Source organism: Neofelis nebulosa, chromosome 9 (genome assembly GCF_028018385.1).
Source record: "Neofelis nebulosa isolate mNeoNeb1 chromosome 9, mNeoNeb1.pri, whole genome shotgun sequence".
NCBI classification, from domain to species: Eukaryota; Metazoa; Chordata; class Mammalia; order Carnivora; family Felidae; genus Neofelis; species Neofelis nebulosa.
This window is the reverse complement of record NC_080790.1, coordinates 29,819,015-29,843,496: the sequence shown is the minus strand read 5'-3', so window position 1 is coordinate 29,843,496 and position 24,482 is coordinate 29,819,015. Positions and strand designations below refer to the sequence as shown.

At 43.3% G+C, this 24,482-nt stretch overlaps 1 protein-coding gene across 5 annotated transcripts in view; it reads right to left on the bottom strand.

Moving 5' to 3' along the window:
- Nucleotides 1-24,482, bottom strand: part of CRIM1 (cysteine rich transmembrane BMP regulator 1) — a 189,182-nt gene that overhangs the window by 140,837 nt on the left and 23,863 nt on the right. For all 5 annotated transcript variants that reach the window (XM_058683020.1, XM_058683022.1, XM_058683024.1 and 2 more), the window contains exon 2: nt 7,819-7,992. In XM_058683020.1, coding sequence (XP_058539003.1) covers nt 7,819-7,992 — 174 coding nt within the window. The remainder of the gene's footprint in view (nt 1-7,818; nt 7,993-24,482) is intronic.

The window sequence follows — 24,482 nt, the reverse complement described above, 5'->3', positions numbered from 1 at the left end:
TGCTTCTTTATTTTCCCATCCAATTGTCTACTCATCCTAGTGTCCTACCCTGGACGGCTCTAATCTCAAGGATGCACCTGACCAGCTTCTGCACTCCCAAACACTTTTAAAGCCTTTTTTGAACAAGGGAGTACAAATCCGTCAATCCATCAATTGTTAATAGTTAAAATGATACATTCCCTTTTAACCTCCCACTATCATGGACACCAACAGTTGTGTTTGAGGTTAGCTGCCAGCAACGGTCCACGGGCTCCCTCTCCCTGTGCTGGTGTTACACTTCCCGCACCACTATCGCTACAGAGGCCCTTTCATCTCCCTCTTGGTGTGCGAACATGGCCAGCCACTTTCGTCCTCCATCACACACATTATTGTCACATCAACCTCTGATCCTCACATCACTTCCATACTCAAGTCATTAACAGCACCGCACTCTACAGGGGACGATGACACAATCCTTATCTCTAGGCTTCTGAGTTCTAGGTTCCTAAGTCCTATCTTCCCCTAGATCTCCAAAGACACCTCAAACACAATAAAACAAACTCAATATCCACTGCATCCAAACTCCCCTACAACTGCTCTGCCTGTAATCCATTCTAGTGGGTATCACCACTCAACAGACCAACCCGCATGCCCCGTAAGCATCATATTCTGGCCGTGACATCCGTGAAACATCTATCCTGACAATCACTCCCGCCTCCCCATCGGGCAGTCTTCCATTTCCTCATGTTCCAAAGTCAACCAGCCACTAAAGCCCACTGCCTTGACCACTCTAATTCCTCCCATCTGGACCCTTCTGCCCATCCTCCCCTTTCCATCTCCAAGGCTGCTCTTATATTCTCCCTTCCCTTCTGCTGAGCCACCCAACACATTTCTCCGAGATGGACTCAGTCACCAATTACTCCACACAGCCCTCCTTGATTCATCCATTTTATGACTATCGAACAGTTCTTATTTGTTTACTCAATACAACGATGTCAAGTATCACATGCCAATTTTTTACTCTCTTTTCTCTAAAATAACTTGTAGAAGAAAATAGTAAATACACCCCCAAATTATAAACCATTTAACATTGCCTCCAAGTGCTTTTAGCTAAACTAAAGGAGAAATTTCTTAAAACCTAAGTGTCTTCTTCCTTTTGTAAAATGTTCATTATGTGGCTCCAATAGGAATAAATTTCACATAATCTACACTATTCCAGTAATCCACATGATGTGTGATACAACGATACCCAAAAAGTATATTTAAGAACACACTTTATGCATCCCACACAGATATCACTTCAACTAGTCTCTGGCTGATGATAAATCCACATGGACTGGGTTGATTTTAGTTTTCTCTAGAATCTCCCAACAAAGTTATACCTCCGTGTGAAAAGGACTGACTTCTCAGGGATGTAGATCTTTGCAGTCCTCCGTATACTTAGCATGGAGCTACTTAATGAGTTAATTACATTAAAAATTTCTTAAGTGACAAATAGCTCTACTTGGGTAGAGCTTTGGGTTTTGTCCAAAACAAAACTCTGGAGTCTTCCTTAAATCTCCTGCTCCTAGTAAAGAGCACCACACCCTGCTTAAAACCCCAAATCTAAGAGTACTTTCTTGATTCCTCTTTCCCTCACGCCCTAGGTGTAACCCATCAACAAATCTAGTTCGAAATTATATCTCAAATCCACCCATCCCTTTATCTCCAGCTCTGAAGTCTGAGCCACCATTACTTCTTCCCTGAATTACTAAAAGAACGCCCCCTACCTGTGACTGTTTCCACTCTTGTATCTTGCCACCTCTTACAGTCTCCACCAGATTCATTTTTTTAAGCCACACAAATCAAGTTAGGTTACATCCAGTTCACGACCCTCTAACATAGCTTCCCTATGTCCTCATCACAAAAGCCACTCACCTGACCATCACTTACATCGTGTGATGTGGCCTCCACCCTCTGCCCCTCCCCCATGACATTCCAGTCTCACGGACCTTGCTGTTTCTTGTTATTCTTTCAACACGCCAAGCTGGCTCAGAACTTTCACACTCGCAGTTCCTTCTGAACGGAAGGCTCTCCTGTCAGACCATCCTAAATTTGACGCTCTCTTACGTTCAGATTTCACTGCGAATGCTCTCCCTTCATGGGAAACTTCCCTGACCCCCATATCTGAAAGCAATTTTCTCAGTAATCCTAGTGATTCTCGTATCATCCTAATTATTGCTTTTCATAGCTCCTCTCACATTGTACGGCATTCTCTGTTCATTTTTGCGTTTTCACGTCACCTCTCCCCTTCTGAACGTAAGCTCCATGACAGCTGTACCCCTGGCCACTAGAACTGTGTCCAGTACAGAGTCGGCACTCAAATATTTGCTGGACGAATGAATATCGAATGTTTTCCAGGGTGGTTTACATCCTTCTCTGAACTTGTTTTCATACTTCTGATTACTTTTCGATTTCATGACCACCCTAAATTATATTAATTTTTTAGAAAATTGGGGCGCCTGGGTGGCTCAGTCGGTTGGGCGGCCGACTTCGGCTCAGGTCATGATCTCATGGTCCGTGAGTTCGAGCCCCACGTCGGGCTCTGTGCTGACAGCTCAGAGCCTGGAGCCTGTTTCAGATTCTGTGTCTCCCTCTCTCTGACCCTCCCCCGTTCATGCTCTGTCTCTCTGTCTCAAAAATAAATAAACGTTAAAAAAAAAAAAAAATTAAAAAAAAAAAAAAAAGAAAAGAAAAGCCACCGACCCCAACGTGGAGACATATACAAACTTAAAGGCCCACCTTCTTCACTGTATCATGGAAATCTTTGGTATCCACTCTGACTGTAATTATTAAGCTCAGAGCGGCCCCTCCAGAAAAACCCATGCAGCAACTGCAGAGACGGGTACTGCTCTCGCTAGTTTTGTCCCCCTCCTCTGATGGTACAACAATTGAACTTTCGTGAAGCTCAGTACAGCACAGACCAAACCAAGGATGAACAGACAGTGAAGCATAGAATTATTATGCTTTATTATCAAGGTGATATGACCTGCAGGTCATTCCATTTATTAGACTTCCTTCTCGTTGAAGAAATACACAGGATTCTGGCAAACCATTCTGCACGGAGCCATGGATGGTTGTATCCTGTTGTCTCTAAATTCGTGACAAACTGATTTTATGGTGACTTGTTCATATATTTTAGGAAAGGAAACATTTGGTAAAATCCAGGACCAACTCCTTCCCTTAAAATTTTTTTTTAAATTAAAAAAAATGTTTTATATTGTTTACTAATTTTTGAGAGAGAGAGAGAGAGAGAGAGAGAGACAAAGCGTGAGCAAGCATGAGACGGGGACAGGCAGGGGGGGACAGAGGATCTGGAGCAGCTCTGTGCTGACAGCCCCATGTGGGGCTCGAACTCACTAACTGTAAGAGCATGACCTGAGCTGAAGCCGGATGGTTAACCAACTGAGCCACCCAGGCGCCCCTCTTTCCCTTTTAAATGAATTAAGCAAAACATAGTAACTTTTTAATACCCAGAAATTGCCAGTATTCTTTATAAACCTATAAATATGATATTGAAATGCCCTGCAAGGACATCCACGCATTTTTTAAAGTGTTGATGTCATTATGTTTGGAACTCATGCTCAGAATTTACTCCCAAAGCATGGAAATGGGAGACCTGTGTTTTCTCATTACATTCTGGCCAGAATACTATTCTTTCTGCCCCACCCCCAACACTGTACATGTAAGCTCTACAAAGTGCCCAGAAGAATGGGCCTAAAAAGAAGGCTTTAACCAGAACTAACTATTCATCTTCCCACAAGAGAACACCAAGAACCAAGTCTAAACTACCAGGTCACCCATCGTTACTGGATTCTTATCTTCACTGGGCTCTGCAAAATTCATCCACGCCCTGCACAACCCTCCCTCCCAAATCCTTCTACCATGCCTTCTAGAACTCATGGGTCTGCCATCACCGGAGTCCCCTCTGCCATCATTGTCCCCTCACCTTTGTGTCTTAACTGAAACCTGGTACTCCCTGGCTACTCTGTCCCTTGACGTCCTCTCAAGTAGAGATGGCTTCATCTCCCACACTCCACAAACCTGAGGGTGGGGCCAGTGTCCCCTGTGTTCTCACTGCCACTTTCGATCACTCTTCCTTTTCCCCTTTAAAAAACAAAATCTCGTGGGCGTGAAGCACACGCGATGAGACTGCGCGCCTGCCGCACAGAGTTGTGTCTTCCCCATTTGCCGCTCTGTCCTTCCCGACCCAGGGGGCCCGTCTATCACAGCAACACTCTCCTGCGTGACCCTCTGGCTCTGGGCCCCTCTCTTCCTATCAAATGTACTGGGAAACTCCCACCCCTGGTCAAACCCAGCTCCCTCCACCCCCACTGCACCTGCACCGCGGCTGGAGGGGGCACACGACTGTTGGCGGGCTGCCTTGCAAATTTATAACCGCTAGCCTCAAGTAAGCTGTGGGCACTAGTGGGGACCCTAATCTGCTTCCCTGGTTAATGCACCTGCCCCTCTCTGAGATGAATTTACATTCTCCCACTCCCCCTCCTCAGTATTTCACACCTCTTTTCCCCCTCAGAGTCAGCGGACGACCTTGCTGTCTGTACCGTCTCTGAGAAAACGAAACAATCATGCTCCTCTCTCCTCACTTTGTTTCTGCAAATCACGCGTTTTCTTACATTAACTGCTTTCTCACTTCTTACTAGATCATTGTCATTCAACGTGCTGTTGTATCTATCACAGATTTAAAGCCCCTCTGGACTCTACGTCTCCCTAAAACAAACGCCCCATTCTCCAGTTCCATGTCGTCACAAACATCTCAGAAGTCTCCCCACCTCCATAACCTGTACTATCATTCTTGTGGCATTGCAGGTTGGGAAGCCTAGAATCATCTTCGTGCATTTTCATCCTTCCCCTGTCAGCAGATACCGTAGGTTCTTTCAGCAAAATGGTGCGTATCCACCTCTTCCTTGCTGTTTCCCACTAGCCCCCAGTCCAGTCTCTCTTGGCCCTGCGTCTCAGTAACTGAACCAGTTCTCCGGCGAGCCTCCGGACTGCAGTATCTCCCCTGCTAACCCCACCACCCCAGTCTGCCCATCACTGACTTCGCCAGGCTCTGCTCATAAAACTGCAGTGGTTTCTGATAGTTCCTATTACCAGGCTTAAGCTCCTTGTTTGAAGCTGCCGGTCCCAGGCCGCCTGGTCCCGGCCGCCTCCCCATCTTTATTTCCTATAACCTGTCAATATAAAACCTCGTTCTCTTAGACCAGCGTCCCACATGCCTTACATGAGGCATGCGGCCTCATTTCTAGGTTGCATTCTTTTGTCCACATTGTTCTCCTTCCTAGAATCCATCACCATGCATGTTCTAAATCGTTCCGCCTCTACCTCCTCCACACCCTTCCCTGCAACTCCGGGCCACACTTCTCTGGCCCTAAACTGCTAGAAGTATTCCAAGTCTCCATTGCTATTAACGACTTAATTGGATACAGCAGTATTCCATCACTAATTCTTTCATATGCAATATAAACTTGAATATAGGTTGAGCTTTTTCCTTCAAACTTGTTTCTCAGAAAAGGGAAATCCCTAATACTGACTTCTTATAAGATCTTGAATATTGCAGGTGCTTTATTTTGAAAAACACAAAAGTAGAAGATACATTAACCTTAAATGACCTCAACCAATTCTACTTTTGGATTACATAGAGGCCATCTGACAGAATCTGTTAACAACAACAACAAAAGGTAAAGAAATTTAATCAGCTACAGTAATTATTCCTGAGGGAATGCTCTCAAAATTGGAACGTGCTAGATCTTGTAAACAGCCTATTTAGAATCACTTTAAAAATCAATGCCATTAATTTCCACACTGTAAAGATCATAAATATACACCTAACTAATTAAAAATGCAACTGTCCCAGTTTTATGTCAAAAGACACAGAGTTCTGAACAAAACTTCATGTGCTAACTTAAATTCAAAATCTGCTACATCTCAAACAATTTAGACAGTAGGGAAGAGAGTGTGCTGAAGAATAGGGTGTTATAGGACTTGGAAGGTAGCCCGAAAGAGGACAATGACAGCGACAGTGACGCATTTAAAACATTTGAGGAAAAAAACCAAACCAAAACAAACAAAAAACAAAAAACCCAGCTTTGTGAAATGAAGAGTGGCAAAAATAATCTAAATTGCTATATTACTTAATATAATGTGATTTTAAGTATGTCTAACTGATATTTGACCACTAACTACATCTATCTCCCTGAAAGTTTACGTACACTAAGATAGGCGAAATACTTTTTTTCCCGGAAGGCAGTGAGGTAGGGACAGGGGTGAGGGCAGAGCCACAAGACAATGAAAACGAGTTAGGGAACATGCTGTCTAACGTGATGACGTAGATGAGAACACATGACATGGTTACTCCTAGGCTTCTTACTGACCAACTGCGTGGAGCTCAGTTCTCCAATTCTCAAATTTAAGGGCCAGACTAAATGGTATCTACCTAAGACTCTCTGCAGTTCTAAAATTTTATTTCTATTGTTCCCTACTATAATCTCTTCTAATGATTCAGCAGTATTGGTAATTACAAAGAGAAATTTGTACTTCTGCTATTTTAGAGGCTATTGTAAATTTCTTATCCTCTATTATCATTTAATAGGAGTTGGAAACTTAATACAATTCAAAAACGTCAGTCCTGCTGTACTGCCCTCATGAGACCTCACAAATCCTTGGTATTCCAAACCACATTACCAATCTCTCCATCTTAGAATGACATCACGTTCATTCAGCTCTTTTCTTTCTTTTTCTCATTCAGCTCTTTTTTTCCCCCCTCTAGAGGAACCTGGAGCTAGAAGAAAGTTCCATGCTGGTCTGGGGCAGGGCTGAGACCCAAGCCCAGGCTTCACCCTTTGTTAATCCTGGTTGCAAGCCATGGCACCAAACTCTCTGGGCATGCCACCCATGATTACTGTAGTTAGGAATCATACTTCCAACTCTCCAACCCTTCGTCTAGGTTTTATGCAGCAATGTGCAAAAGTTATGGACTGTATTAGTATAGTTTTCTTATTTGTTTTTTAATTTTTTTAATGTTTATTTTTGAGAGAGAAAGAGAGAGTGAGAGAGAGAGAGCACGCGCACAAGTGGAGGAGGGGCAGAAAGAGAGGGGGAGACACAGATTCCGATGCAGTTTCCAGGCTCTGAGCTGTCAGCACAGAGCCGGACACGGGGCTCCAACTCAGGAGCCTTGAGATCATGACCTGAGCCGCAGTCAGACACTTAACCAACTGAGCCATCCAGGCACCCCTAATTTTCTTGTTATTTTAGTGTAATTTCTGACTTCATTTCACAGGTGAAGCACCCAATGACCCATCCACACCGATGTTCAACGTAAGCGTTCAACCATCACCGTGTGATCCTCCTGTCTCTGCTAAAGAGATACACATTCTTGCCAGATGAGCTGCGTTTCTAATTAGCACCCTCCTCATGGAACACCACGCTATGGTAAATCAAGCGGAATGGACCTGGTGACGACAGATGCCGATCTCAAGCACACCACTCGTGAAATCATCCATTACGCAGAGGTGACCCAGGCAAGCTGGCACGGACCGCCCTGCTCATGCGACGACAGCACTACCCCGTTCCACAGCATCCAGGAACACAAATGCACGTGTGCACACAACACACACATCATCACATCAGCACCCAGTCAACTTTCTGCATTCCGTTTGCGGTTCTAAAAGCTACCAACCTCTGCAAGTGTGTCTCTGCCTCTTCAAGCTCAAACACCACCACCACTCGGAGTCACACGGTGCGAGGCCTCACAGTTGTAAAAAAATCAGTACTTACCTTCAATCCTCTTCAAAGCTGAAAGGCACATATCCTTCCTCGGAAACTCAAAGGGATTGTTGCAGGTTCGAATGGTGTCACATTCGCATTTCCCATTGATTATATTGCAGCCAGACACAAGGTTTTCGTTGCAGGGTTCAAAACCAAGCAGTTGGTCATCGTCCCAGTTCTCATCTGTAAAACAACGAACAGCCACATAATATTTGCTTGCAGCTTCATTCAAAGGCCTGTTTGAGAGCAAAAGTGTGCAAAGATGTCAAGATTAACACCTGATATTGACACCTCAATTTATGAAAAGCGATTTGGCTGCAATTTGACAAACAAATGAAACCCAATCTCCCAGTAAGCAAGAAAAAGGAAATACAGCCACACGTGCAGACATTAAATAGCCAGTGTTTTGGGATCAAAAACTACCACCTCTCTTATGTGTTATTTTAAACAAAGATTCCTGGATTTTCCTACTTTCAACAAAATCACAGGAGTCACATTTGTCAATCTACAAAATGAATAAATCCACAATTTTTTTTTACTCCATCTGGTAGAGACTAGCTATAGGTTTAAAACAGCTCTGCAACTTAACACATCAAGACAACTAATAAACATAAAAATGAAGACCACCAAAAGAATCGAGAACAGATACCACGGTGGATATTTCTCCAACGCATTTCAGTTCGGATGCTCATGTCCACCAATGCCCAAAACCAAAGCCAGGGCCACAGTTTAGTGAAGACTAGGCTAAGATCAAATCAGTATCCTGGTCATGGAATGGAGTCAAGTTTAAGAAACAAAGGAGATCTCGGACCTACTTTCATGGGATTCAGCTCAGACAAATGAAACAAGCATGACAGAATCACAGGCTGACTCAATCTTTAATGCTACTCTTCATAGTTCAAACATCTCTTCTAGGAAACCAGACTCTACGAATCTCTGGGACATTTTATCAGTTTCCCCCCCTTAACATTATCTTTAATAGATGCTTTATTGTGCCTTGACCCAGTACTAACTGTTAAAGAGTAAACATGTTTCTGATAACCATATCTGGAGTGAATTTTTAAAAGTGTTTGAATTTAAGATATCTTAAATATGTTGCAAACTACGGCAGGTATAAAGCCATCTTCAGAAAGTGTTTTCCTAGAAGACAGTGTAAACAAATGGCTATAATTTTTTTACAGCTAAATTTTACTTCTGGTGACATCATTAACTTACTGCATAAGTTAGGCCAAAGGCAGTTCTCCCTCACTGAAATAATCTTCTTGTCAATGAGTCTTTAGAAAGGCATCATTTACAACATAAAGAGCTTCATGGCAATTCTTTGAAAATGGAAAATAGAAAACCTCCTCTCTTCTGATTTCAGATCAGGCTCACTTATTTGATCCACGTCTCAACTCTTAATAAAAACGATTTTAGAAGTTTCAACAAAAACACCACTTATCTGTTTTAAAATCTGTTTTCCTGTTTAGCCTGTATTTGCGTTTAGAAATAACGTGTAAACACACGAAGGTGCATTCCTATCTTCGAGACAACAGTAAAATTACTAAATTGCCCTGAAAGGAAAACCAGAAAAGAACACAATGAGACAACACGGAAACGTAGGTGATAATTTAGTCTTCGGCTACAGTATAGAATACGTGGCAGTTGAACATGCTATTAGTACCACTCCCCTAATCTAGTTCAGTGACATTTGTCATGAAGACATTTTGGGGACTTTATATTCACATTTGTAACTCCAAGTTAGTTCAACCCTAGGAACTTAAAAACTTATAAGAAATCAAGTAACATCTGACCCACTAGAAAACTACCTCTTCTCTCCTATCTCTCCTTTATTTCTGTTTCTCTTTTCCCCCATCATATTCTAAAAAGAAATTTTTATTCCTTTTTTTATAAATATGTACACAGTTAATCACCAAATCGAGTGGATTCCAATTTTCCCCCACAGTAAACCCCCCTTTCCTCCATTAGAACTAGAATTCCCCGAAGACATCATTGTCCTAAAAGGACTGCAACATCCTCTCCCACCTGTCTCCCAGCCACCATCCTCTTGTCCCTCCATGGCCCCATTCCCCACACCATCACCCCAGTCATCGCCCTCAAAAAACAAACCTGCCCCGTGGTTCTCTCTTGCCAACAAGGAAAAGCCCAAACTTCTTATTGCAGAATAAAAGGTTCTTCATCGTGTGGCTTCTACTTCTACAGACTTCTCTTTCACCAAGCCCTCACATATCCCAATGCCCTAGGCACACTGCAATTCTCACTACAAACCCTTCATCACTGCTTCCACACCTTTGCTCATGGAGTATCATCTGCCTAGAACCCTTCCTTTCCCTTCCGCCCGTAACTCCTATTCATCCTTGAACACCCAGTTCAAACATCACCTTTTTGGAGAAGTCTTCTCCATGCTTCCTCAGGCATGTGCGCCGACCTCTGGTCCCCTATGACGATGGCTTTATGTAAGTCAAACTTCCCCACTAGGTAAGAGTCCTTGTGTGTAGAAGTCAGATCTCATCCAACTTTGAATCCCCTTGACCCCAGAACTTAATACAGTGTTCAATAACTGTATATATAGTACTGTAACATATATATGTGTGCATGTATGCGTGCACGCACACACACACACACACACACACACACTATACTATAAATCCAGTCACGTATTTCATGTCATTGGTCTGGTCAATGTTATGGTCCATGCGTTTTTGAGGAAGACCATTTTCCCTGAATGTGGAATCACAATTAAAAAATGGCCGTTGACACTCTTCCTGGCTCCTTACTGATTCCTGCTTTGTTCCCAGGAGAAGCCTGTCGGCAGCAGCAAGAGCCTGCTCGTGAGTGTGCAGAGGGAAGCCTGACCATCTCCTCAAAAATGTTAGGCCACCATGTCTAGTTAGGAAGCACTGGACTCTGAACCCCAAGATGTCTTATATACCTTTATTTTCTTTTCTGAGGAAAGTTTTTCAATTCTATGCCCCCACTCTAATCAATACTTTGTTTTTCTTCTTGGCAAATAGTTCCCTTAGCAACCACTGCTTTATAAGATCAAGTACAACATGCTTTGGAGACAAAGACTTCTATGTTTTTCTATCACAGGACATCATACTTTAACGGCCAATCAACAGGGATTCAAAGCAAAGATTTAGCGAGGTTTGATTACAGAAATCAAATCTGGGCCCAAGAGTTCTTCTGACAGTGCCTGGCAAATTTGATGTTTTTAAATCTCTCTTATGTACATCCACATATATGACCCAAGGATCAAGGCTCTAATTCTCTGATTCCTGATTTCTCCTTGGACTGGTCAGCAGGTGAAAAAAAGAAGTTAAAAACAGGAGTACTGCCCTTTAAATATTTATTTCAAGTAGTTTTTTTTTTTTCTTTTTTCTGGGTACTCTCCAGGTGACAAGATAGTCTCCTAGCCTGAAAAGATCACTGAGATACCTCTGCAAATGTATCTTTTAGTTTGTAACTCCTGCAAATTACCAAATCAGGATGTTGAATTATTTTTCTAAATAGGAGAGAAATCTAATGATTTAATGTATGAATTAAAATTCATGCATGTTCAAACATGTCCAAATACGTTAAGTACTGCAGTGAAAAGACAGGTATATATAACTGCTAATGGGACATCTCCACTTGGATGTTTAGAAGACATCTCAAAATATGATGCTTTACTTCGAGACAACCACTGTATTTCAGGTATTTCTGAAAAAGAATTACTTCACACACTTGTCCCATTTCACCCCCCAGAACAGTAACATGATACGTAAGAAGATGTGTAATGAGTGGCAGGGACATACGTACATGGTGTCACGCTAAGATATCAGCAGCCTGATCACCAGTGCCTTTGCAAATGCTGTCACACAGAATAAAGGTAATATTTTTATACTGCTATGAAAACAGTTTGGACCTCATGTATTACCTGAAAAGGTCTTGGGATCGCCCAGGGGTTGCTGTCTAAAGAGCATGTCTTGCTGATAACACCTGGGCCAAGACAGCATAGGCTCCAAGTCTGAGAGATAACAAAGGACGTCGGGTACCTCTTCTGACGGTTACGCTAAACCATAAACAGACATACCCCTTTAGTGGGATTTAGCCAATATGTAATTGGGAAAAAGGAAAACGAAGTCAAAATGCAAAAGTTGCATGGACTCATACCTGATTTTTTTCAGCACATTAATGCTATGAAAAGATCAAGAGCAAGTTTTCTCACAATGAAAGGAAAAGTCTTAGCAATAACAAACACCTTAAGAAAAGGCTGATGATCTTGTTTAAATTTCTTTTTTTGGTGCAAGAAATGACTGCTCTAGTGGCTGAACTTTCCATGACATTAAACTACGCAGGCAGGTTACAAATGCAAATGAAAAAACTAGAGACATTTCCCCTGTATTTAAATATGATGAAGAAACTACCCTTGGATCTTAGGTTTAATTCTGATCAACCTGGTCTCTATTGGAAGTGACTGTCTTCAAGGTCCCAGGCCCTGAAGGAAGCAGTAGGAGCCTGGGAGTATGTAGGGCTGCAAGCAAAGGGTGGGCTGTCCGGGCTCCAGGTGCAAATGCTATGGGGGGGCTTACCTGTGTCAGTATTTTTACGTGGACTCTCATTGTCTGTATTTATCTTCTCTGTATACAGTTCCATAGGTTTTGACTGATCTGTCCTTAACCCGATCCTTCCCAACATCCCTCTCGTTTTTAGTGTAGTAAATGATTTTGCAGAATGTGTTTTTAAGAGTGCACACATGGTGCCAAAGCAAAAACACTTGTCCTTCCAACAGCCACATTCAGTCTTGTCTTGGATTGGTTCTTTCTATTCCACAAATCATCTTCTAGGATTCTTGATGATGCTTGAAATTCCCTCCTTCCACATTTGACGTAAAACATTTTGGGGCGCCTGAGTGGCTCAGTTGGTTAAGCATCCGACTTCGGCTCCAGTCATGATCTCATAGTTCGTGGGTTTGAGCTCCGCATCAGGCTCTGTGCTCACAGCTCAGAGCCTAGAGCCTGGAGCCTGCTTCGGATTCTGTGATTCTGTGTCTCCCTCTCTCTCTGCCCCTCTCCCACTCACGCTTGCACTCTCTCTCTCTCTCGAAAATAAACATTAAAAAATAAATTAAAAAAAAAAGATTTTAAATGCAAGGGCTAGTTAGGAGTTTCAATCCTGAGGGTAGGAAAGAGGGCATTGGGGAAGACGATGTGGAAAACATCCAGAAGTATGGAGACATCCAACTTCACATCTGGGAAACAGCAGGTCCAGGAGCTCTAGGAACCAGCCACGGCAACCCTGGCCTGACTAATCCTGGATCCCACCTCTCTGGCCTTCAAAATATCTTTCCATCTGCGTGCTGGTGTCTGAAATTCCACTAATACGGAATAAAATGCTTCAGGTGTGACTGCATTTACTGGACACAGTACTGTGTGTTCACCTAAAATCTCTGACTTCCTGAAGGCAGAGGCATTTGTATATTCAAAGCCTTACCTTTTCTACCTTGTATCAGCTTAGGTTAATGGAGTTTACTCCAAACCAAGATATAGCTGCACCCCATTATGTGGCAATCCACTTACCAGAAATATGCCATAGCAGATATTAAAAGGCAAGAAACAAACTCACAGTACACACTCAGAAGCTCACAGTAATGGAATTCTGTTGGCAGAGGAGAAGCTTCTGGGAATATATATCAAATTAATTCTCCAGCTGTTCACATATCCCTGTGGCTACAGTAAGATGCAAATAGCTAATACTGGCATCTCTTTCCATGCCAGCCCAGAAACTCCAGTGTAATGTAAAATTGCTGCTCTTAACTCCCCCAGCTCTGGGCTGGCTGTTATCAGGCATTCGGTTCTGCTCAAGGAGGAATCTAATGCAGTGAGTTTGCATTCTCTCTGCTTCAAGCTTAAGGCGGATGTCCCAAAAGTCAGTGCTTCCCTCTCCCTCTTCCTGGTGCTGTAATCAGCACAAAGCAGGAAGGGCAAAATTATGGTTATCGGTAGAAATGATTCATGTCGCAAAAATCTGTTTTACAGGCATTTCCACAAAGTGAAACCATGTTAGGCACATGTAACTGTATACCAGAGTGGACAAACCCGAGATCTAAAACGACGGAAATACTAAATTACGCTCACAAACATTTTTGGAAGACTAGCTTCTTAAACTGATGCAAATCTCTAAATATAGAGCAAACAAACATGACCACTGATTCATATTATGTCCAAGTGAGGAATTCTCTGAAAAACGAACAGGATCCAATTTACAAAGTCAATTTATGATAAGTGTATGTTCCACTGCTGTAATTTTTGTCAGACACCTTACAATAACAAAAGAGGACCAGAGATGAACTACAGAATGCAAATTCATCCATCCATCCATCCATCCATCCATCCATCCATCCATCCACCAATTATTCGTTCCTCAAACAGATAATGGCATCTATTATACACCAAGAACTAGGCAAGGGGCTACGGATCCAAGATGCTAGGAAGCAGGAGTTTACAGTACAATATTCTACCATTTCAACCAAAATCGTACCAAGCGTATGAATAAAACAATAATTTCCTTTTTGATAGCAGGAAGCTACTAGGAAGAGAGAGAAGCTTAAGAGAAGATAAGAAGTGTCTCTAGAAGCGAGGAATTCGTGCAACAAGAAGGCAGCAGAGCCTAGGACTACAGAATGCAGTTCCCCTATTTCACAATTCTGCCTAAATTAGGAACTGTCTGAAATTGCGTATAGAAAAACAGACAGCCCAGACATCTGTTCTCCTCATGGAGACTGCCTGACCCAGGAGACCACAGCCCTAGCTCTGTTGTTAGTTTGCAAAGAAACCCTGAACAAGGCATTTAGCCCTCAAGGCTTCAGTGTTTTTCATTACAAAAAAGGGGGTGGAATGGACAATTCATGAAGTCCCTTTAGAGTTCATGCTCATGTTTCCTCGATTCTGCCGTCTTGGACGAAATTGTACAATGCTAACAATTTATTGGGAATGCTGTCAGAATCACATGCTTTAGTAGTCACAATTCAAATTTAAAATAGTTTCTCACTGGGGCGCCTGGGTGGCTCAGTCAGGTAAGTGTCCGACTTGGGCTCAGGTCATGATCTCACGGTTCTTGGGTTCGAGCGCCGCGTTGGGTTCTGCGCTGACAGCTCAGAGCCCGGAGCCTGCTTCAGATTCTGTGTCTCCCTCTCTCTCTGCCCCTCCCCTGCTCGCAATCTGTCTCTGTCTTTCAAAAATAGTTTCTCAATTATCAGACCAGTCTGAGGCTTGGAGAAGAGTCACTATGCATAGGAAGGCAAGCCAGGGGCACTTTTACTACAACAAAGATCACTTTGCAGGACCTTTCGAACACCTCAATCCTAGAGGATGTACTAGCTGGGGTGTCAACACACTAAAACAGGATTGGCCATGAATTTATAACTGTGGAAGTTCTGTGTGTTTATACAATTGTTTCTACTTCTGAATAGATTTGGAAATTTCTATGATAAAAAGTTGGGTGTTTTTTTTTTTTTAATGGAAGGAGATTACAGGTAAATTAAATAAATACTTCAGATGAAGAACAATAGAAATACTCTGTCAACATTGCTGGGAAATAGCTAAGGCAGTGTTTAAAGGGAAATTTCACAGGAAATAAAGTTAAAAAAAAAAAAAAAACATGAGCAGAGCATTCAACTGAAGATATTAGAAAAAGAGCAACAGGCCAAGTCCAAAGAAACAAGAAAGATGGGCCTAATAAATGTATGAGGGAAATGAATGTAACAGAGATAAAAGCAAGTTAAAAACTGTCTCTTCCAAAAAGATTAAGACATCTCAGAAATGGGTTATGATTAACAGTCCCATATAGCATGTCAACTCATTCAAGTACTGTGACATAGGAATATATATTTTTTAAGTCAGTTTCTCTTTGATGGTTTTACCAGGAAGTTACTCAAAGTCAGACATTAAATGGTTACATTTTGGAAATTTTTTAAATAATGAAGGCATTTGATTGCTCACGGAAACATTTCCTGAGCTACAATTACTTTGTACCCTATGGTGGAAAACTCCACCCCCTTATATTTCCCCTGCTTTGAGCCTAGATCCCAATATTTTTTAAGGAAAGTCTCAGGCCTTATCACCGAGCCTATGTTTGTGTACAGCTGAACTGACCTTCTATTCAGTCAGATGTTATTATTAAGCAACACAGTCTTCTCTGGGCTTGAATATCTATTAAAACATGTAACTCCATGTTTCACCAGCTTCAAAGAATATTGGTTTTCAGTTACCAAACGTGCTCCTGCTTAGAAATGAACACATCTTGGTGGAGGGAAAAAATATCTTGCAGAGGTGCTCAACAGTGTCACCTTTCCTTTCTTCATCTAGATACTCTAAAAGCCATCGATGGATTAAGCCAGGTAATCAGCCATCTCTTATGCAGAACATAAGAATAGAACTTCACAGAGTTCCATTCGCCTACAGGGGTGTGTTCATATAGGGATGTTACAGGAATAGCCCCATCAAACTTAAGGATATGGAGTTGGGAAGCAAGGTCTCCAAAATAAAGTCCACCAACTTGCCAGCCAACTCTTGGGCATGGAAGACAAAGTCTGTTTAGATTTGGTCCTAACCCACTTCAACCTCAGCTGTTCCACTCCTCCCCACTTCCTCCAACAATGCCTACTGATTACGTGCTCCCTGAACGACCCAGGTTGTTCCCTGACACCATGGCTGTCTACAAACTATTCTCTCTGCTTAGAAAGCTGCTTCTCTTTACTTGCTTTGGAAGTTTCTATTCAGTAATTAATCCTTTCTCCAGGCATCATCCACTCCATAGGGACCGAACTGTTTGTTCCCCTGAAATACTTTCTATTATACACCTATTAAAATTACTTCACTTACGGCAGTATAATGAAATTGCTCATCTAATCTCCTCCACTAGAAAGTGGGTTCTTTGAAGCTAAAGAAAGATCTAGTTTTACTCTTCTTTTCTTTTTATCATTGGGTGATTATAGGACTTAGCAAAGAGTAGCTTAACAAAATAAGTATCTGCAGAGGGAATGAACAGGAATAGGTTAGAAGGCAAGAGCAATCGCAATCTTTCAGTGCCATAGTTTTTTTGGAAAATGGTTCGGTAGTAGGGGAAGAAAGTCAATTACTCAGAAACATCTTTGGATGCCAATCTTCCTACTTGTAAAATAATAATACTAACTCAAATTTTCTTTCAACCTCAACATTCTGTTAACCAGAACTTCCACAGATCAATAAAGAATTATGATATGTTGAGTGAATGAATATACCTCAACTATGGTTAGGTAAATACATAATAACTTAAATAATAAACTGTATTATCCCCCTTCTACTTCCATCTATCATGACCATAATGAGATAATGTGACACAAATTAATGCTCCTTGCCAGAAAGGTACTTGTGGATATGAATAATGCACAGTCCCGTTTTATAAATATTGATATATGCTCTAACCTAAAATCTGTTAGTCAAATGACCGAGAGCAAAACAGAAGACTAGATACGGGAATGCCTTTTTTCTTGATTGCACTCATCCAAAAGTGTGAACCACCAGAGTGAAAAGATGAAATGTGACGAGAATCTCAAACAAGGACAACAAAATGAACATAGCGCTTTGAAAATAAGCACTTTGAAGAATGTAAATTTTTCATTATATTAGCTGAACAGTTAGCAAAGATAATGAAGCATATTTCACACCCCTCAAGATGAATCTTCTGATAACTAATATTTATGGAGCCACATTTTTATGTGTCAGAGACTAGGCTGGGTACCTACCACAAGACGAACACATTAAGCTGAGGACAGAGGCTGAGCAACCTAGGCCTGAACTCTAAGTAGGCTACCATCAAGCAGGTGAGAGGAGGAATGGAAGGAGTAAGGAAGTGAGCTGGTCAAAGGGATGGGCAAAATTTCAGGTTTGAGTGAGTTCAGAGGACCTGAACATCAGGGAAAAGGAAGGAGGGAACACTTCTATTTTTCCCATCTCATTCTGGGTGAAGCCCAACTCTAGTGAATATGGTCCAGAGGCCCACTGCTGACATCACTACCCCAGGGGCAGGAAGAGATGACATCGTTTTTTTTTTTTTTTTTTTTAACGTTTATTTATTTTGAGAGAGACTGAGGAAGACAGAGTGCACAAGCAGGGCAGAGGCAGACAGCGAGAGGGAGAGGGCGAGGGCGAGGGCGAGGGCGAGGGCGAGGGCGAGAGAATCCCAAGCAGGCTCTGCACTGTCAGCACAGAGCCTGATGCAGGGCTTGAACTCATGAACCATGAGATCATGACCTGAGCTGACGCTTTACCAACTGAGCCGCCCAGGCGCCCCTCGCAATGACACCTTCTAAACCAACAGGAATGGAGTTGCAAGAGCACTTCTGGAAACATCACAAGGATAGAAAATCTAACAATATAAACACTGTTATCCAGAAACAAGGGTTTCTTTGCTAAGGCAACAATGCCTTCACATACAGCAATATTCCTGAGGTGCAAATGATGATCTTTAAAAGGTGTAATGATCTGTAAGTAGCATTAAGGAATCTTTTCAGGATAATAATTTTGTGAAATCAGTTAGCAATCACTTTGTAAAGGAATGTTTTTACAAATCAACTCGAGCACTGCTGTGAACTTTACCTTAATAATTTACCCGAATTCTTGAAAGTAAACCAAGTGAAAGATGATAGGAAGCAGGAGAATGGTCAAGATTAATTCCAACGATTGTATTTCTGACCCTTACCACTAACTCTAGTACCGTTAGAAGGAATATCATCCCTAAATAATGTGGCTAAAAACCCAAACCTTTAAGCTCTTTCTTTAGGCAAGTTTATCTCTGTATTTGATCTCATTTATCCCTAACACATGCCATGAATCTCCTGCTACTTGGTCCTATCAACAAAGCACAATTTCCAGCAACAGTCAGTGAACACCATTTTGTGTGCATGGTTTACAATTTCCTACTGTTAGCTAGTCTCATCATAAGTGAATGTTTGATGTATATGTGTCTAAATCTTTTTTTTTTTTTTAATTTTTTTTAGGTTTATTTTGAGAGAGACAGAGACAGCACGAGTGCGGGAGAGGCAGTGAAAGAAGGAGACAGAGAATCCCAAGCGGGCTCCGTGTTGCCAGCACAGAGCCTGATGCGGGGGGATGAACTCACGAAACCAGGAGATCATGCATGACCTGAGCCGAAGAGTCAGACGCTTAACCAACCGAGCCACCCAGGCGTCCCTGAATCTTTTTTTTCTTAAAACATCATAAGAATCCACATTGCTACAAGATGTGCACATGGGAAGTAATGCTATAAACGAGAAATGAAAAATGAGAGAGACAACTGTGGACTATAAGAAACCTCATGCAACATGGGGCTTGTCTGATACACTGATTTCTGAAGGCACCAAGTCCTTAAAATTCATCCTAGAACTCTCTGCCTAAAAGCAAACGTAGATGAGGAGACAATGAAAAGCAGGACTTTTGCCTTAGGGTAGGTCAGGAACTGAACATCGATATTTTACAGAGCAATCATTTAATCCCTAAGATTCGTGTGAAATAGACCATATGAAGTCAATATAACAAGACCACAGAAAGATGAAGAAACTTTAAAAATACGTTTGAAAACATACTTCACTTCTCATAAAACTGGAGTTTGCCTGGTGTAGTAAATTGAACCTCTATGCCTAACCGAGTCACTGGGTACTTGGGTTTGGGAATCGCGGTGACAACAGTACTGATTATCAACACTACCCCAAAATTTTCACGCGTTCCCACCTGCCCATAGCCTCAAGTCCAAACACTCAACACTGATAAACCAGGCCTGCGCCCAGCCCCTGCTAACCTCCAGGTTACTTCTCTCTGTGCAGACAGCACCCCTTCCTTCCCAGTCCAAGGAAGCTTTGGGGCCTAGGCACTAGTACCTGGGACACCCTTTCCCTGCTATGTGCATGGCTCACTCCCCTGTCCCTCGGGTCTGTGATCACACCCAATTGCTCGGCAAGACTTTCCACGAGCACTCTGTTTAAAAGCGCAAACCAGGGGCGCCTGGGTGGCGCAGTCGGTTAAGCGTCCGACTTCAGCCAGGTCACGATCTCGCGGTCCGTGAGTTCGAGCCCCGCGTCAGGCTCTGGGCTGATGGCTCGGAGCCTGGAGCCTGCTTCCAATTCTGTGTCTCCCTCTCTCTCTGCCCCTCCCCCGTTCATGCTCTGTCTCTCTCTGTCCCAAAAATAAATAAAAAACGTTGAAAAAAAAATTAAAAAAAAAAAAAATAAAAAAAATAAAAGCGCAAACCAAACACTGTCACGCAATCTCCATTCACAGCACAGCACTTACCTTCTCGTGGCATGGTGTATATTTTATTACTAATTTTACTCATGTTGTCTCCCTATCAGAAAGCTCCAGGCTGGTGAGTATTTATCTATCTTGTTCACATTTGTATCTTCTGCACCCGGAACTGGCCTTAGCACACGGTAGGCCCTCCACAAATATTTCCTGAATCAGTCAAATCTCTCTGTACACTTTGGACGTTCACTTCAGTAGGACTCTGAGGATTTTATGTCCTCTGAGGTGGCGCCACCTTTCCTTTTCCCCCATCACCTGGAAATCTGCTATTCTTACTATGCCCAACTAATGTCTTCTCCTCAAAGAAGTTGACTTAATTTTCTCCCACCTACAACCCTTCACTCATCCCAAGACATTGTAGCTGTTTGCTTACAGCTTCTTGGGGGCAGGAACTGTGCCTCCCACATTTCTACAGCCACTCCCTGTTGAGATGAGTGGACAGCACCCAGCAGGCCCCAATCTCCACTTGCTGAATGGAGAAATGAATGGGAAATTGGAGTAGGTGACCGCTATGAGGAGACATTCTCTATTCACGGTATCACGTGAAAAAAGAGCAGCTTCGAGGACACTCTGTGGGCATCTAAGATTTAGGCTTAAGTGTGTCAATACTCATGCATGTAGGTTAACGTTTATATTTCATATCTGTCTGGAATACCTGAGGTACTAAAAAAAAAAAAGAAGCCGTACAATAATAATTCATGCCGATCGGGGACTTAGGAAAGCCAGGTACCTTTTGGGTATTTTAAAACATTTCAGTGTCAAAGAAAAAGGTTGATATATTTCTAAATTTTAAAGTAAAACATATGTACACATAAACACACACAGAGAATTATTTGCTTCCAAAAGGAAACACAAACCCATGTGAATCACCCAGTGCTTTTTCCACATGCTACAGCAGTATGTATTCCCATATGCAGTAAGGGAGGTGGATCATGATTCTGCAATGTTATTCTATTTAAAGTCTTTACAGTGTTAAGTCATGTAGAGCTGCTCAAATGAGCAGTCTGTGGAAATACGTCTACCTTAACTCCTCCCTGAAAGGTTAAAAATTATTGCCTATCAACTTCAATAGAGGTTTCAAACACTAACGTTTTGGGGGATATAAAAGGAAAAATTCCAAGGGCAGGCAATTCCCAAAGGATGCTCTGATGAAATCCATATCCTACTTAACAATAAGAATCGCCGATTTTCAAAGGATTAGAATATACAGAGGTAAGTAGCTTCAAACTTACACATAAGCAGTGCTTTAAACGTCCCAGCTTATAGGAGAGCAGCAGGGGCTCAGTGCCGACCACAAGACGACGCTTCCAGTAGTGAAATGCTGACCCACCTCCCTGCTGTATTGCCTACAGCATCCCGCTGGACCTCACCTGGTGGCTTTTGGTATTATCTGGGTGGAGGAAGGGGTGTCACATACCTTGGTTTGCAGGCCCGATGAATGAGCCCAATAGCCAAGACATTACTACGTAGCACAGGGCCACTATTCCTAGGGCTCCGTACCATGTCATGTGAGAAAGGAGGAAAGGAGATTAGTACCCTCACTTCAGACAGGATGTGGCATGACTAACGAACGCTGGTTAATGTTCAAGACCACCCTGAGCACAGAAAGAGTCAACCGACTCAGCAAAGAGAGATTCCAGAAGCAAAGGAAACCCGATCCCTTCACGTATGGCAGCAGTTGTGATTTCTCTCCTCTTACAAAGGTGTTTCAGAAACACTCTGCCACCTATAGTTCCTATTCCTTCCCCACAAGCACAGAAGTTAATTTTAAACACCCTCAACCGAAAGCTAGCCCGTCATTCTGACAAAACTCACGTGCAGTGTGGCAATGGTGTAGTCTGCTAACAGCTCCACAAGGGCTTCGTGAGGCGGCCCGATCCCTTGCTCTGCACCCTACGTATGCAGCAGGCTTTAAATGGGAAGAAGTTGAGGAAGCAAGGTTCCCTTATTCCGGAAAGGGGCAAAGAGCTGGTGGAGACATCACCTGAGGCTGAACCTCAGGGTTTCTAAAAGTCTCTTCAAGGGAGGTAACTGGCCTGAATGTGGTCAAGGGCACACTGACAGAAAACAGAAAGGGACAGTGAGTGTCATCTGGCCTGCACACCTGAATGTGCAGCTACCCTCTCTACTAAACCTGCCTTGCCAAAGGGTAAGCATGTTAAAGAGCCTGAAGTCTCCAAGTGGGGCGGAATTTTCTATAGGAGAGTCTTCCCCATCTCCTAACATTTGGTTTCAAAAGTGAGAAATGCATCCAATCTGGACAGTGCCTGGGCATCCCTTCTTTCCATCCTTCACCTTTATCACCTCTCGTGACAAGGGTTTCCTCTGTATTCTGGTCCATTCCTCCCTACTTCCCCTCCACTCCTTTCCTCTGCACGGGGGTTCCCCTGGCAGCTCACCTCTTGGGGCCCAGCACCCCTGCCTGCGGGGTCTCCCATGCTGTGAGAGTCAGGCAGGACCTACCTGGGGAGGTCATGCTTCCCTGCATCTCCTTGCCCTCTGTCCCACCCCAAGGCCCTGAGGCACCCCTCCCCCTTGCCTGAGTCTTTCCTGTTTCCCAAGCCAGGTCCATCCAGGACATTCAATGCCAGGGGTCAGAGTGCTACATTCCAGTGGCTTCACAGGCAAGGAGGGTTCTGGATTCCTTCATGGGGGGTGGAGGTGAGGAAAGGAGGCAGGGAGGAAGGGAGGGAAAAGTTCAGCAGAGGACGATTCGGCCTGCTGTGCCCACTACTCAGAGACAGAGGTCATGGGGCAGTGAGGGCAACAGGGGTCCCAAGGGGCCCCTCCAGAGTGGGCAAAGAAGCAGCCGTTCAGCCTCCTTGGGTTCTGAAGTAGATGCTGTCACCGCAGGTGCTACAGAAACTGTAAAAAGCATAAGAGAACACAACAGACTTTCATGGGCTTCAGTTCCTTAGTCTGTGAGATGAGGGTGCTGGCCTAGAGAGGCTTTTCTGAGGACCCTTCCAACTCCATAATGCTCTGATTCCTGGTGTAGCAATACCTCCCTGACCCCAGTCATTCTCAAGGTCTGAGGTAATTTTGACTAGCAAATAGAATGCCACTTTCACTCAGAAGGCAACTAAGCTTCTTTAACCTTCCACAAGCAAAATTCTCCTCTTGCAAAATCAGATTCCTTTGCCTCTGACTCAGGATCCCCGAGACTCTCTTGGTGCTTTTCTTGTGATTTCCCTGTCCTTCGGGTTTTACCTTTGTAGAGGGCTGGGCTCAAACCCTCAGGCTCTGGCCTTTCATGTGCCTCTCGACTTGCCCTGCTTACAGGGCCCCAAGGCTCACGAAATCAGGCTCCAGGATATGTTTCCCTTCACGGTCACCCTCTGGAGATAACAACTGCAGCACGACAGGACTTAACACCTGGACCTACAGTGGGCCGCTGGGAGCACCATGACGTAGTACCCAGTGTGGAACTCCTCAAACACAGAAATTCCAGTTCACTGGAACCCAAAGAGGGGAGGCTGGGCAGGAATGAGGAGTTGGGAGCTCAACTGGTCACTGGGTAATACAGGTAAATGTGCCAACTTCAACCTGGGCTTAGAGCCGCCTACTCCCCTCAGAGACAGTCAAGAGGACTCCTCTCCCGGAGGATGGGGACTGAGGGATCATGGCTGGACTGACATCCTGCCATACTCAGGACAGGGGTCGGCCTGTTCATCAGCCACCTGACGACGGGAGTAGAATTTGGCAGGAGGGAAGGAAAAGAGAAATGGTGCTGGGGAGAGGGGATAAATGAAGAGGAACCCACTTAGGGCTACCATTTATGTGTTAGACGAAGTCATAAAAAACATCTGTTAGCCAGATAAGACACTCCATGGAGAAAACAACACCCCCTGAGAGGTCAAAAACCACCCACTATACTCCAACTAAATGAGTAGCTTTCCTTTTTATTTTAAAGCCAACAATTGTTTGTAATAAGTCCTTGTGAGTCAAGTCTGACAATAGCAAAGATTAATTCTGCATAAAAGATGAAAATGATCCTACAAGAAGGTATCCTGGTGTAGAGCCATCTCATCCTAAGTGATCCCCTTTATTGAAAAAAGAAAATTCCTGATCAATGATTACCTCCTCCCTGTCAAACCAGGATTCAACACAGAATACTCCTTTTATTTACTAAGACCCAAACACTCACACCTTCTGTGTGGTGAATCATCTGGAACTAACTGCAATTTGGACTTCACCCCCCAAGGTAGATACTACCCTTCATAAGAAAACGTTCCATGTTCTGTTCAGTAAAAGGTGCATGTTCCCGCCATGTGCTGCTCCCCAGGACTGTCAACAGACCCACTCCTTGTCGGGGCTGACTCGTGCCTGTGAGTGTGGAGTGGAAACTATGGCAGA